The sequence below is a fragment of the Equus asinus genome, unplaced genomic scaffold (genome assembly GCF_041296235.1).
Source record: "Equus asinus isolate D_3611 breed Donkey unplaced genomic scaffold, EquAss-T2T_v2 contig_306, whole genome shotgun sequence".
In the NCBI taxonomy this organism is placed as follows: domain Eukaryota; kingdom Metazoa; phylum Chordata; class Mammalia; order Perissodactyla; family Equidae; genus Equus; species Equus asinus.
The window spans coordinates 89,766-104,655 of NW_027224968.1; the positions used below are offsets into that span (position 1 = coordinate 89,766).

Consider the following 14,890-nt stretch of genomic DNA (forward strand, 5'->3'; position numbering starts at 1 on the left):
AAGTTACTATATTTTTGTCTGGAGTACAAATCTGAAATGGTACAAATTGTACCCAAATACTGAACCATGAATTAAGCAAACAGAATGAAAAAAAAAATTCTCCTGACTTTGGTTTCCATTCCTTACTCCAACTCACTCTTCCTTGCCTCAGACGGCTTCTACTGCAGACACTTAGTTCAATCCTTAAAGGACAACATGAGAGGGTCTGCTGCCAACAGGGCTAACCCCCAGACGACCCACAGGCGCCGGGCAGGGGGACCACAGACTCTGAAGCACTTCACTTCCTGCTGGAAGCCAGTCCCATTTTCTACTTCGCGTCAAGCCAAGACTGCTGAGATGAGGCACCCCTCAGTAGCTACTGACCATTTAAGTACGGAGAGAAAAGCAAGGTAGAAAAATTATTTACATTCTGCCAACAGGGACAGACACACCTGGTATGGACTACTATTAACATTGTCAGGCTGCCTGCTTTCAGTCTCACAGGCTGCTTAAGAACACTTTTTACTGCGAGAGCCCTTGCTGGTCTTGGAGTGGCATGGAATGAGGCGGCTTGCTTTAGTGGTGCCGAGGAGGACTCTCTTACACCAGGTGGCCAAGGAGCAGCTGCCCATCCCCAAGTCTGGGGATCGGATGAACTGGGGTTTTTGTTGTGGTTAGTACACATACATGGCAGAGTTTAACAAAACGACTTTTCCTGTTTCCTTGCTTTATAAAGTCACACCCCCACATGGTCATCATTAAAATTCACTGACTGCCAGTACCAAATGTGAAAGGCTCCGAAACTGTAAAAGCAAGGCAAGCAGTATGGATCCTGAGACATGTTAGAATGGGTCAGCCCAGACATTACTCACAGTGGAGTGCAAACACTACACTGTGTCTAGTTCTGTCCGAGATGGGAGGACTCCACCCATGAGCCCCATCACTCAGTCACCAGACAGGGAACGAGGGCTTCTCTTGGCTTTGGCGCTCTGCTCGCTGGATGGGTTTCCAATTGGTGCAGGTAATGAGTGAGAGGCTCAAAGTAGATCAACAGCCCATAGATGGTCCAACACAATACTCTGGAATCCCACCCAGACCAGGAGCAAGACAGAAGCTAAGGGCTGTTGTCAGCCACAAGCTGACTTCACAAAGCACAGCAGCACAGCCCCCTCCCTTCAGCCCCTTCCTCAACCTAAAGCCCAGCAGACAGGAAGCTCTTTGGGAGAGGAGAAGGGAAGTTGGCACAGGGGAGGGCGTGCTGTTGCCTGAAGGCCTGATGCTCTAGGCCAAACCCAACAAGACATCAGAGTGTAGAATATGATTCCACCTAGAAAATGAATGGCACTATTTTAACAGTAGAGCATCCTGGGAAAATCCAGGATGCCTACTCTGAAACTTAAATCAAGAACATGGAAGCCACACCAGTATGCAGGTATGGTCTCCTCTTTAAAACACAGATGGATATTTTAGTTTTCAAGCACCACAGGAAAACTTTTTAAAAACTTTAACCACTTAGTATAGTATAGGTGTTAAGCAGATTTTAAAAGAGACCCTACATATAGGATGGCTTAAGCCATCACTTATAACCATCTTTATGAAACGTGGTTTACGCCTCTAGGTTTTCCTGGTGAGATTTGAGATCAAACATGGAACAAAGTGTGCTTCACTCACAACACATAGCCATCCAGACTGCATGTACACACATACAGGGTTACGCAAAAGCCCTGATATAACTATATTTAGCCTTTCAGATTCGGTACAGACGGCCAGCAGCTCGCCCTGAAAGTCCCACCAAGGACAAGAGCAGTAACTTTTCTATTTCAATACAATTATGAGCAGAAATTACATGATGCAAAATAGAAGTCCTTCCATAAAGCTGAAGATTTAAAGCAGAAGAAGAGAAGACAAAAACAAATTTCCCACAAAATCAAAATAATTCCACATTGGTCTTGTACTCCATGAAACCCTGAGATGAACTGCAGTCCTCAAACGCCTATTTGGATCTAGGTTCGCCAGAACACGTCAGTAAGCTTCAAACTGGCTCATCATCAACTTTCTGCTGTATTCATAGGCCAAAAATAGTGCCCCGTTGGCAGGGAACGCTCGGATCATAGTAGGTTTCAGTCCAGAATACAAGGCCATTATTCCTAGAAGATAAAAGGTGATGGAAGACTGAGACTCCCCTCCTTGGAGCCACCCCACAAAGCTGCAAAGCATAGATATTTTTACACTTAGAAATCCAGCCAATAGCACTAAAAACCAACGAGTGATGGAAAGACTTATTTCCGGGTTTCCCTGGACTGACGGAAACAAATCAACTAACAGAAACAGGACAAGTGTCAGGTCTCCCAGCAAAGCTGGTTGATGCTTAGGTAACATATAGCAATTCCACACCTGGTTAACTTCTGGTAAATGGATTGGGTAGAGCTGAGGCCTCACGTGGGCAGACAGAAGGCAACCACAGAGCCACAGGAGGCAGCAGCCTTGCAGCTTCTCCTGGGGGGTGAGGGCCACGAGGCATTGGGCCAGCAGAAAGAGCACCGGCACTGAAGTCAGAGACCTGTTTCTAGCATCAACACCAGCGTTGAAGTCAGAGACCTGTTTCTAGCATTAGCACTGCCCAAGGTAGTTATGAAGAACTAGTTAGATAATTGAGGTGTGAGTACTTTGTAAAACCATAAAGTGTTACACAAATTCAAAGAGGGGTTACTATCAGTAATGTACAAGATGTCTGCACTCTATTTGGGATACAAACGAAACAATTTCTGCATATTGTTATGGTGCTTTTTTTTTCTTTCTCTGCTTTATTTCCCCAAACCCCCCCTGTACATAGTTGTATATCTTAGTTGCAGGTCCTTCTAGTTGTGGGATGTGGGACGCCACCTCAACATGGCTTGACGAGCGGTGACATGTCCGCACCCAGGATCCGAACCCTGGGCCGCCACAGCGGAATGCGCGAACTTAATCACTCGGCCACGGAGCTGGCTCCTGCTCTCTCTCTTAAAATCAAGACAGGGACATTCACATCCCAAGGTTTAAGACGTACAGTGGATGCTGGAAGGACAGAACTTTACTCACTAGTTGCATAAAACTGGCTTTAAACAAACATTAACTGGGAAATCTTTATCCTCCTGCTTAACTCTAAAAATTGATAGCAAATTACCTTCAGAAGTTGCTCAGTGCATTTCTAATTCCAGAAGTCTTAGCATTAAGGATGTTGTACATTCTTTTAAATCCCTTCGTGGTTCTTAGAGATCATTTTCTGATAATACATTATGTAAAACAAGTGGTGCTAACTTCAAAACACCTATTCCCTTAGACAAAGCCCCTAGTTAACAATTCCCTCCAGGCTATTGAGAACAAAGAATCCTGACAGGTACCCGGGCCAGGGGTTAGGAATAAGAACTTTAAATTTTCTTGAGAGTAATGAAACTAAACTAACTAACTAACTAAACTAAAGACAGGGGGTTGGAAACAGAAATCCACAAATGTGGATTAATATACAGTACTAGAAAAGGGATATGCGGCGGGGGAAGAAAGCAATTACACACCTGACCACCTCAATGAGACTAGCACCGAAATGACCAGCCCCTCTAAACATACCTCCTGTTTCTGCCATTACCAGACTCACCTTCATTTCTCACAACAGTTATAAATGTTCCAAGAAATCCTGCCTGTTTCCCCGACATGGAAAGAACTTGAATTCTGGATTTTATACAATCCACTGGGTATACAGCAAGCCAGAGGCAGATTCCACCAATGCCACCACTTAACATCAAAGGGACAGGGCCTAGAGAAGAAAATTAGCAAACAGTATTTTGTCTCAAGGGCAGCTGATGTGATATTTCCAGAGGCCAATGGCAGTGGCCGGAGGTAGGTACAAACAAAAACGCTGCAAACACAATTCCCTGAGGAGACTGTCGAAGCTCTAAGAGCATAAGGTTCCGGTTGGTGGCCTGCGTCTACCCCTCATCATGCCAGGACGAGAAGCCCGAGTGAGGGTCATGTTGAGGCTGATCACTGTGGCACTGTGGCCATCCTGTGCCATCCTTGGAGGGCTGGCCCCTAGAATCAGCAGGCCCCCAGCAGCATGGCAACGCCTTACAGGAGGAATGAGAATAGAGGCCACTGAAATGCAGGGTGAGGCATTTATCAGCCTTCTCTTAACTATCTTAATGCCCCACAGCCCTGATTCTTCCTTTACCATGAAAAACCAACGTTGTCTTATTAAACAAGGCAGTTAAGCCTGGGAGCTTGACCAACCCCAGAATAAGTCCACCAACCATGAAGGGAGGTGTTCAAGAAAAAAGTTATCACCCATGTGATTCAAACATTGATATGGTTGTATCCAGCAGCTAAACAGAACAAACTAGAAAGAACTACACTTTTCACTGCTCTCAAAACACTATCAAGACTTATTACCAAGTTCTAAGTTTATTGCAAGCTGACTTATAGGTAATTTCCCACAGGGAAAGTAATTTCTATATTTCTTCTTCCCGAAAATAGATCCAGAAGAAATTCACAAATGTTATTCTAGGGAAGAAGTTCGGGATGTGCTGCTCCAGCCCCTGTCCTGAGGAAATTATGAAGCCCAGAAGAAGATGCTAGAAATCATTCGGCCCTGTTACTTTCTGTGATTTAGAATCTCCCCAGTGCCAGGTGGATCCCCTACAAGGCGGCGCAGAGTGCACAGAATCCGCAGCAACCATAGAGTCGGGAAGCGGACACCATCAACCCACCCGCCGTCCACGCAAATACATTTACCTAGTTCATCTTTTGATCTCCCAGATGCAAAAAACGATCAGCTCAGTTCATAGCCACCAAAGAAGAAGAAATAGCCCGGTACTTCTCGAAGTAAAGTGCTCGAGAGTCCATGGTAGAAACCCAAGGGGCCATCCTTCCTAAGGATACTCTTCACGACAGACCAAACTGTACTGGGAGGAGACACAGAGAGACAGTTACAGCAGGCGAAGCAGCTGAATCTGTAAACAGAGAACCAGAATTCTAAAAGGCCGCTGTGGGAAGGAAATCTCAGGGAAGCTCAGATACAGCTATTTTATAACAACCTTTGTCACCTGAACTACTCCAGGGTAAAGAAATCTCATTAAAATGGATGCACACATTTCTAGAAGGCATATTATCAAAGATGTAAAAAAGCTAACATCCAATTTTTCAATACGGAACAAGTGAAATTACAATAAGGAGTTGTCCAAACTCAGCAAGAATAAAACGGTATCCTATTTGCCCAGTCCCTTACCTCCCTCGATTTCTATCTCCCCAACCTTTCTTTTGATCTGCTATGTTCTGAGAAAATTGGTTCAGGTGTTTAGGGTTTGTCTTATTCTGTGTCAGTGCAGGGAAACGAGCAAGTAACATTAAACATTACTTTAAGGCAAGACAAAAGAAATTCTAAGAATGGAGCTACAGCTCCTGTAAGGCAAGAAGCACCAGGACTTAGTTCTTAGAGAGGTAGGGGTGCAAGGCTTTCTAATTAAGCAGATCCGAGTCCTGCAGCAGCCGGAACACAGCACCCCGTCCATCTAGACTCCTCTTCCCGAGTACGTGCGCCGTGGCAGGAAGAGCGCAGAACCCGCACACTCAGCAGCCTGGCGGACCCCTCACTCCTCACTTTGTTCTCAGAGAGCAGGTGACTCAGTTTGGACCAATGAAGGACCAAGCCCAGAGGTAATAAAGGCCACCTGCTTTTGATGATTATCTTCCTTCCTCGGACTTCAGAAGGCTTCATCGGGTATTATCCATCAGCCAGGTCCTTCCTGCAACGCTGCTCTCATCCTCGGATGTGAACGTAACAAAGTAACCCAACTCGACACGGCCAGCCTACCTTCCCATCCAAGTCTTAACCCCAAGCTACTCTACACCCCTGCGTGGCCACTGCTATGCCCAAAATACAGTCAGCCAGTACTTACTTTCACGCAAGCTGTCCATCTGCCTAAGTCCTTTGGACCTAACCATTTTCCTTAAAAATACCTTAAACCACTTCAAGGGGCATGAGGGCAACTTTCTGGGGGCTATTAACGTCCTACTTCTTGGGCACTGGTTACAAAGGCATGTTCATTTCACACTTACGATTTCTGTGTGTGTTCGCGTTACTGTGTACACATACTATCTCAATAAAAAGTCTTAAAGACTCACAGTTTTGGACTCTGGGCTATGAATAATAGATTCAAATTGGTTGCAAAGAATCCCAAGGGTGCAGGAAATTGGGCTCTATTACAAACCCCAGCCTCGCTGCTGCAAGGGGACTGGTAACTCTGAAAATGGTCAATTTATCTACCAATTTTCCCCAGTGGATTGACAGGGTCTGAGTTAACCACAGCAATATTCACCCCCAGAACTGCAGTCAGCCAGATGTGAAGATAAATAAGCAAGTTTTGAGATTAATCAGGATAATAAATTGCTTTACAATTCAAATAAATCATATTACGTGACATATACACCTTCACAGGGTAACTAGGATCTTTCAAGACTGAGCTGGAGAGGAATTTGATCTGAAGGGCAGCTATGCTCACAACGGTCCTGCTCAGTGTTCCCAGAACTGGCGCCCTTTGCAGGTCCGCTTGAAGGATTAGGGAGGGGCGTAAAGAAAGTTACCGCGGGGATCTGAGGTGATCAGCCTGAACATCTACGTGAAACCTGGGAAAGGGCATCAAATATTCATCTCAGAACCAAAGCGGCCCTTATGAAGGCTCAGTTCTCACACACAGTTCCAAAGCTGTCTGCCATGTGCCTCCGAAAACAGCTGGGGATCATGCCTTATGCCCTCAACCGGTCAAAAGGGGTAGAAGCTCCTGGCTTCATCACTTCTGGGGTATTAAACACCTGTCTATGATGTTCTGTGGCCTGGGGGGTGGGTCCGACCACCACAAATAGTCCGTTCAGAAAATTATTCTGATTGGTAGAAGTTCTAGAAACAGTATTTTGGATTAGACACATCTGTTTCTATATCTGTCACTTAATTTTAGTACAATATATTTTTTAAAATACTCAATACATGCTCGAGACCTAATGTTTGTGCCCAAGCGGTGCTTACTTCTGGCTTTTGGCTATCTTCCCCGACATCTGCGTTTCGTACATGGTCTGTAGCCGGCACTTCACAAGCTCAGTGGGGCAGAGCACCAGGGCAGCAAACGCGGAGGCGAAGGAACCGGCAGCCGCATTATGCAGGTCACTGAAAGGACACAGCACAGGAGACCAGTTACCTGTCCAGCCGTTCATTCATGCAGCACTCACTGCGCTGAAACTCAGTGGTAAAGGAGAGGGCAGATGAAGGGAGAGAAACACTTCCTGAGCGCCCACCAGGAACGTGCACGTGCTGTTTCATTGAAGGATCTGCAACTCGGTGAGGCGAACAGCAAGACCCCAACTGCCACACGGAGAAAACGACACTTAGACATGATACATGTTGTGCCCAAAGTCACACAGCTGCTAAGTGGCAATGATAGGATTCGAACCCAGGTCTGCCTGACTGCAGGATCCATGCTCCTTTATCAGTCACAACGCTACGGACTGAATGTTGGGCCCCCCACCCCAGATTCCTTTGTTGAACCCTTTAACCCCAATGTGATGGCATTTTGCGGGCGGGGAGGGTCCTGTAGGAGGTAATTAGGTTTAGATGAGGTCACGAGGGTGGAGTCCTCATGAAGGGATTAGCGCCCTTATAAGAGACCAGAGAGCTAGGTTGTGCTCGCTCTCTGCCATGTGAGGACACAGCAAAGTGGTCCCTCTGCAAAACAGGAAGAGGGCCCTCCCCAGACATGGAACCAGCTAGCACCTTGATCCTGGACTTCCCAGCGTCTAGAAGTATGAGTAACAAATGTGTGTTGTTTAAGCCACCCAGTCAATGGTATTTTGTTACAGCAGCCAGAACAAGAAACACAGTGACACACAAAACAAAACCAAAAACCATGGAGGAGGAAAACATTACCTATAGTCCCATCACCCAAAAACATACACTATTAATACTTTAGTGTATTTGCCGCTAAGCTTTAAATAAAACTAGGTTCTGAGGCTATGCCTACATGCTCAAAATCCAACCTGGAGCAGTGGAGCATATAACTGCCACAGATGAAAACCCAGGATAAATTTTTAACCAAAAAGCTGCCATTGCAAAAAGATTTCCCAGGTCAGCTGATGACCGCCTCAACCTCAGCAACAGACGGCATGAGGGTGTGATGGTGCCAGAGGAGAGCATAAGGCCGGTGCACGTCAGCAGTTCGAGGGTTGTAGGTAAAATGACTATACTGGAAATGTAAACGGAGGAATGAATGCACATTAGTCCAAAAGCGGAAGCACTCACCTCATCTCCTATGGGTTTAGTACCACCAGCCACAGTCACCAGCACCATGCATCAGGAGGTGCATAACGTCTGAGCGTCTTTTTTTGTGATGTTGGCAGCCATTGGTAGTCATTATGGAGATCTGTTACTTTATTAGGGGTTGTAAAATGGTGATATTCCTATTTAATTCTATGATTTTTTTTCATTTATTAGTTGGAATAACTTGAAACATTTAAATACTCTTTCTGAAACATGAAAGAAGAGAGCCCCATTTTTCGTTGAGTAAATGTTAAAACAGTAATAATGACAAGTCCAAGTATTGAATTTGAATTGCCTCAGGGTATCTGAACAGGTCTTCCTGTTTGTAAATACAGTTTTTAAAAGCTTCTTAAGAAATTTTATGATTTCTGATTTCACTCTGATTGTGATTTCTGTTAAATGCCAACTGGTGCTAAGTGTAACGTAATACTTCTTTTGTTTCATTTTTAACAGGGACGAGGAGGAATAATGTCACTCACAGAGGTATACTGTTTAGTAAACCGAGCTCGAGGAATGGAAGTAAGAATAGAATATTTAGATATTCTTTTAACTAATTATAGACTTTCTTAATATAGTACAAATTCCCCTATAGTGAATAGAATTTGAGGAAGGGTTGTGAATATCAAAACTATTTGGAGAAGCAGTGTGGTGCAGTGAATAGAATACTGCCCTGGGGTCTAGGAGGTAGATTCTGTTCCTGGTTTTGCCAGTGATTTGCTGAGTGACCTTGAGTAGCTTACTTAACCTCTCTGGACTCAGGTTTTCTACCTTTAAAATAAGGGTTTGGACGCACAGATACCTTTCAGCTCTAATGTTCTGTGTTCGTATTGCTGTGATTAATAAGGTTGAGTGTGATGCCCCTTCTCTGTGATAGTCACCTGTTTGAATTAACTGGGTTGGATACCAATTGCCTGTAAATGATACAGAAAAAGCTGCCCTGCTTCTTTGGCTCTGAATCTGCAGCCGCTGTTCAACTCTCATTGTCCCTTCACACCCAGATGTCCTTGGCCTCCAGGGTTCTCACCGTTGTGCCCTCTAAATCAGTTTTGTGGTGTCAGCTCCATGCAAATGACCCACACCTGTCTCTCCAGCATTCAGCCTGCCCCATGAGCTAAGCCTCTGCTCTGTTCTTATTTCAATAGTCATCATAACTGCCATCAGTGAGTGTTCCCCATCCGCCAGGCACTCTGCAAGGGTTCCCTCATCTAGCCTCCCAATAACTCAGTGAGGGGCCTACTTTTACTGTCCCTGTCTGGGGGATAATTTGGGGAAGAGGAAATTGAAGCTTAGAAAGATTAAATAATTTGACCATGGCAAATTATTTGGACCCAGGCTGGGCTGGCTCTGGAGCCATTCTTTGTGACTCAGAGCTGTGCTTGTCAGCCACCACATGGGCTGAGTCTTTAAGGCCATGTGGTCCAGAAGGGTAGCCGCTAGCTAGCCACGTGTGGCCACTGTGAACTTGAAGTGTAGTTAATGTAAACTGAGAGGTGCTCTAAGTGTAAATTATACATTGACTTTACAAGATTTAGTACAGAATAAAGAATTCTTAAATATCTCATTAGTAATTTTTGTATTGATAATGTGTTGAATTTTTGGACCTATTGGGTTAAATAAAATGTACGTATTAAAACTAATTTCACCTGTTTCCTTTTATTTTTTTAATGTGGCTACTAGAAAATTAAAAATTACATTTATGACTTGCATTTTGTTTCTGTTGGATAGCACTGCTTTAATGAGTAGAAGTCTGCTTCTTTGTTAATCCTTTTTGCCTTGTAGTGATTAAGCTACCTAAAATCCTTGATAAACGATGCTTTAAGTTTGCTCTTCTGTTTCAGTGGTCATTATAATTATATAGCATCACTCTATTAATTTTCAGTGTAAACTGGATTTGTTTCCCCATTAGTTGCTCTCGCCAGAAGATTTAGTGAATGCGTGCAAGATGCTGGAAGCGCTGAAATTACCTCTCAGGTAAAAGGTCCTCCGCGGGGCCTTGCTGGCTGTAGTCGCTGCTCCTCACAGAGTGGACAGGCAAGCGCTGCCAGGTGCCGTCCTGCAGGGCCAGCCACCATATCGCCCCTCTTGAAATTACATTCCGTGTGAACAGAATTCACTGGGCCCACAAGCATCTCTGTCATTCTGGCCTCCATCCTTAGGGCTGGGCGTGGCCTGCGGGTGCTAGTAGTCTGACGGCTGTGGATTGAGGGCAGTGAGAGTAGAATGTAGGCACCTCCCATGAGGCCAGAGTAACCAGCGCCTCCTCCCCTAGACATTTTGCGTTAGTTTCTGGAAGCTTAGAAGTGCAAATATTGAGCTGTGAATTACATTTTCCTTATCCTCAGGTTAAAAAAAAGTAGCCATACGTATTTCTGGATTATAGAAAAGCCTCTGGATTATAGTTCATAATTTTATTACCTGTTTATTCATGAGCTTTTTAGTTATGCCATGGTTGCTTGTGGTCGTTATGTTTTAAAGGTTATTTTGTGTTATTCTTCCCCTCATACCTGGGCATAAAAGATATCAAGAAATACTTGCGCCTCCTCAGGGGTTGAAAATCCCGGATATTCATGGCTTTGTTCTCCCATCTGCGATTTGTAGGCTCCGAGTTTTCGACAGCGGCGTCATGGTAATTGAGCTTCAGGCCCACAAGGAAGAGGAAATGGTGGCCTCAGCCTTGGAGACAGTATGTGAACCCGGCTTCCTCTGGTTATTAGGGCTTGCTACCAAGACGCGATGCTTAGCAACTTGAGAAACAGGATTTCCTTTTGGATTTAACTTTACTAAAAAGTAACATTTGAAGACCCAATTAAAAACAGTTTATCATTAATGAATAAATAGTAATCAAAATTATACTTTGAAAGCTTTTTGAAACTTACCGATACTCGTAACGTCTTGTAAGTAAGGAGATAGAATTAGTGAGGCGTTCTCTTTTCATTTGATGCCCAGTGTTGAGAACAGGTTCTTAACTCTGTTAATCAGAATGTTACCCATGACTGAACTTTTTCTTTCAGTAACACCCACATAAGCAGCATTATAAAACATCACAAGTTGTTTTGTGAAATAATTGCTTCAAAAAATATGAAAAGCAACTGTAGTTTAGATGGCTTTTGCTGGCCAAACTGCTAATATTACTCATTAGGATATTTGAAATATTACTGCCTTCATAGCCTCTGCGGCGAGCCTGTATAATTTGAATAACTCATATTTATTATGCTTCTAATTTTAAGCTAGATGAAAATCCCAAGACTATAGGTATTTCTACCACATATTTTAAACTACATCTGTAGATAAGGGTCCTCAGTGGAGCGTGTAATATGCACTCAATTAGAATTTGTCGTATGTTCCTTCTTAGAATAGCCAATAGTTCTTTTTAAGCTTTACTGTAGCGCCTTTGTACTCCCGCACTGTTTTACTATGCACTTCGTGATATTTTAACCTCTTCTCTGTTTGTTCTGGGTCCTTCAGCTTTTGCAGAATTAAACATTAGTGAAGAAGAGGTGGTTCTGTAGTGGATATTCTTACATTTAGTAGGAAATTCAGTCCGTTATTCCTGAGTATACTGGTGGACGCTCTCCTTAGGTTGGCGCCTAGACGGTCCACACCATCACATTTTTCTGCTCTGTGTTTCTGTTAGGTTTCAGAAAAGGGATCCCTAACGTCAGAAGAGTTTGCCAAGCTCGTAGGAATGTCTGTCCTCCTGGCCAAAGAACGGTACGTAAGGTCCTTGCTCTTCATTACACCTTGTAGTTTGTGTTTCTGAACAGACACATGATTGTGGCTTTTCCTCTTGATTTCTAGGTTGCTTCTTGCAGAGAAGATGGGCCATCTTTGCCGAGATGATTCCGCGGAAGGCTTGCGATTTTACCCACATTTATTTATGACACAGAGCTAAGGGTTTTGTATTTGAAATACTTCTTGTCTGTATCTTTGCGTCATGTAGAGGTTGTCTGACATTGAGCTCAGAGTAAACCCTGATAAACTGAGCATTTACAGGAACTTTGCAGTATAATATAAAACCCTTTTAATTTCTCCCTAAATATAATGGTCCAGGAAGGTTATTTAGGATAAATATAGGAAAATACAGAAAAATGAATGACAACGTGAATTTGAAATCATGCTACAGTTGTAAAGAACCCTCAGAGTTGAACTTGAAATATGGTAGTTTTTCACTCAATCCTCAAGTCTGACTATTTTTTAAGGAAAGGAATTTAGTTCATGGGGGAAGAAAAGGAGAAGTTGCATGTTTGGACAGGTTAGAGTGTTATTTTGGTGTGAGAAAAATTCACTGAATTATAAATAAGGTTTTTTCCTGTATCTAATGTGCCCATTTTGGGGGGTTTTCATGAAGCAAGTCATATGTACGGTGTCGTCTAAGAACCTGACAACATTGGAACAAATATCAAACTGCGGAATGCTGTCAGCAGCTCCTCCTAAGGGCTTTTCTTTGGAAGCAGCCATACGCATGTCTGCAGCAGACCAAATAAAGCACTTAAAAAGGGAGAGAATTTTATTTGTCTTACGTATATATAATCTGAGTAGTTTCTTTCTTTCTTTTTTTTAAGTGATGATTTCATAGCTGGCATTTAAAGAATGCAACTATGTCATTTTGTTTAAAAAGTACTGTGGATTTTGAAACTGAATTAAAGAGCTGTGTAGACATGCCCAGAGATAAGATTACAAATTTGGGAAGCAGACGGCTCAGGAATTCCCCAGGATTGTTGTGCAGGGGAGGGGCTGGGAGAAGCTTGAACTAGCTTAACAGGAACCTTGGTGCTCTTTGACCTCGAAGCCAAGGACAGGAACATAGACAGTGGAAAAGTAAAATGTCTCCTTTTCCTTCCCTTAAGGAGTTTCAACATTGAACTTTTAAAAATATTTCTATCACATTCTAGCAATATTTTTTTTCTTTACCCCACACATCATAAGTTGTGTGGAGAAACTATCTCACCAAACAGTATTACCGAGGTAACAAAAACTGGCTGATGTTGAATTTAGATTGCTTGAGTTTTCAAGTGGACTTGCCTGCCTTCATATGTTACTGTGGTACAGCATACAGTATGTCGGCATTACCTCAAACTCAGGGACCCCACGGGGACCAGAACACCCTCTTCCTGAGACTGAGTTGGAAGTGGAAGGTAGCAATAGTTTTTGACCAAGTCTCTGGAAGGGATAGTATCTGTATCCAGAGAACGGTTGAGACCAGGAGGAGGGGATACCCAGGGCCACACTCTGGGGTCCCTAAGACATTCTCACTGAGTGAGGTGGAGGGCCACTGCCTGAGGCTACTGCAGATGCCCTTTGGGGACCCTTTGCCTTTGCAGGAACCCTCGGCCGCAGACCCAGGGAATCCCTCCAAGTGCAGGCAGAGTCTGTCCCTGATCCCTGCCTGAAGAGTGGCTGTCACTGCTTTGTGTCCTCCAGTGTCATGGGAATGTTGTGGCTGAGGCATCCTGCCTTACTTAGTCTTTGTTCTCCAAATCTGTCACTGATTCTATATTGTGATGACAGATCCCCGAATTCCCCCATTGCTCAGCTTCAGGTTTGTTTTGGGGAAATTCAGTGTCGGCTGCCCAAATCTTTTGGGTCCTTGTGTGAGCCTGTTTATGTCACTCCCTTCTGAGTTGTGCTCTCACTGCTCTGGCATACTTGCACGTGCACACGCACGCACACACACATGATATCTGGCTACGGCTTGTAAAAATTACAAAGATAAATAATCTGTTTCACTGCTTAATGAGTTGCAACTAAGGTTGTTTGGGCTCCTGGATCTAGCTCTCATGGTTCGGATTCATTACAGCAAACTCCCATTGTTCACCATATTGATTTACAGTAGTGTGACAACATTAACAAACATGGCACAACCTGAATTGTATAAGGCGAACTAAAGAAGAAAAGTGACATATGAATATATTTTGCAAATGTCACATTAACTAAAAGACAAATATGAATAATTTCATTGTTTAATTTTTTAAGTGGGCATTCTCCACTGTTTCCAGACCTCTGTATGTATATTTTTATCTCTCTCTTTTTTTTTTTTTTTGCCAAATAAGGTGTTATTTTGGTCCTCTGTTGGTAGAGGTTTTGTTTAAATAGAGCCAATCAGGCCCTAAGTGCAAAAAAGTTCTGTCTTGGTGCTTATCACTGGTGTGGTTATTATTTTTGCTTCCCTAACTTTGCTCTTAGGAGCATAAATCTGTTTGTAGCTTTATGGTAATGGGATATTTCTAGTCACATACTGTCAAAAGTTTCTTTACATTGTACAAGTGAAGATTGCTTTCAGGATTAAATGATTGGAATTAATGTATATAGAGTAAAGTTTTTGCAAAATTTAAAAACGATGTTTCTTGGCGTTCTTTTTAAATACTCTTTGAAAAATATATGAAAATGATAAACCTTTAGTTAGAATAAGCCAGTATGTTACAATTTTTTTGTTTAGATTTTATAATCAAGAGTTGATTATAAATATTTATGACCTCAAGCTCTTACTATTTTAGTTTTAAAAGAATGGGAAATGGCTCATGAACTGTTTTCTTCTAATTCCTGATGTGAATTCCACTGTTGATTGACCTTGTGTGT

The 14,890-nt window shown here is 43.2% G+C and overlaps 1 protein-coding gene and 1 pseudogene across 1 annotated transcript; one reads left to right on the forward strand and one right to left on the reverse strand.

Moving 5' to 3' along the window:
- Positions 1-1,277: 1,277 nt before the first annotated feature.
- Positions 1,278-7,215, reverse strand: LOC139043614 (mitochondrial ornithine transporter 1-like; annotated as a pseudogene).
- On the forward strand, positions 5,297-13,380 carry LOC139043615 (vacuolar protein-sorting-associated protein 36-like). Its single transcript, XM_070503592.1, has 6 exons — positions 5,297-8,226; positions 8,768-8,833; positions 10,221-10,285; positions 10,913-10,997; positions 11,949-12,025; positions 12,113-13,380. Exons 2-6 carry the CDS (start codon positions 8,783-8,785, stop codon positions 12,204-12,206), a joined length of 372 nt encoding a protein of 123 aa, XP_070359693.1. The 5' UTR covers positions 5,297-8,226; positions 8,768-8,782; the 3' UTR covers positions 12,207-13,380.
- Positions 13,381-14,890: the final 1,510 nt, after the last annotated feature.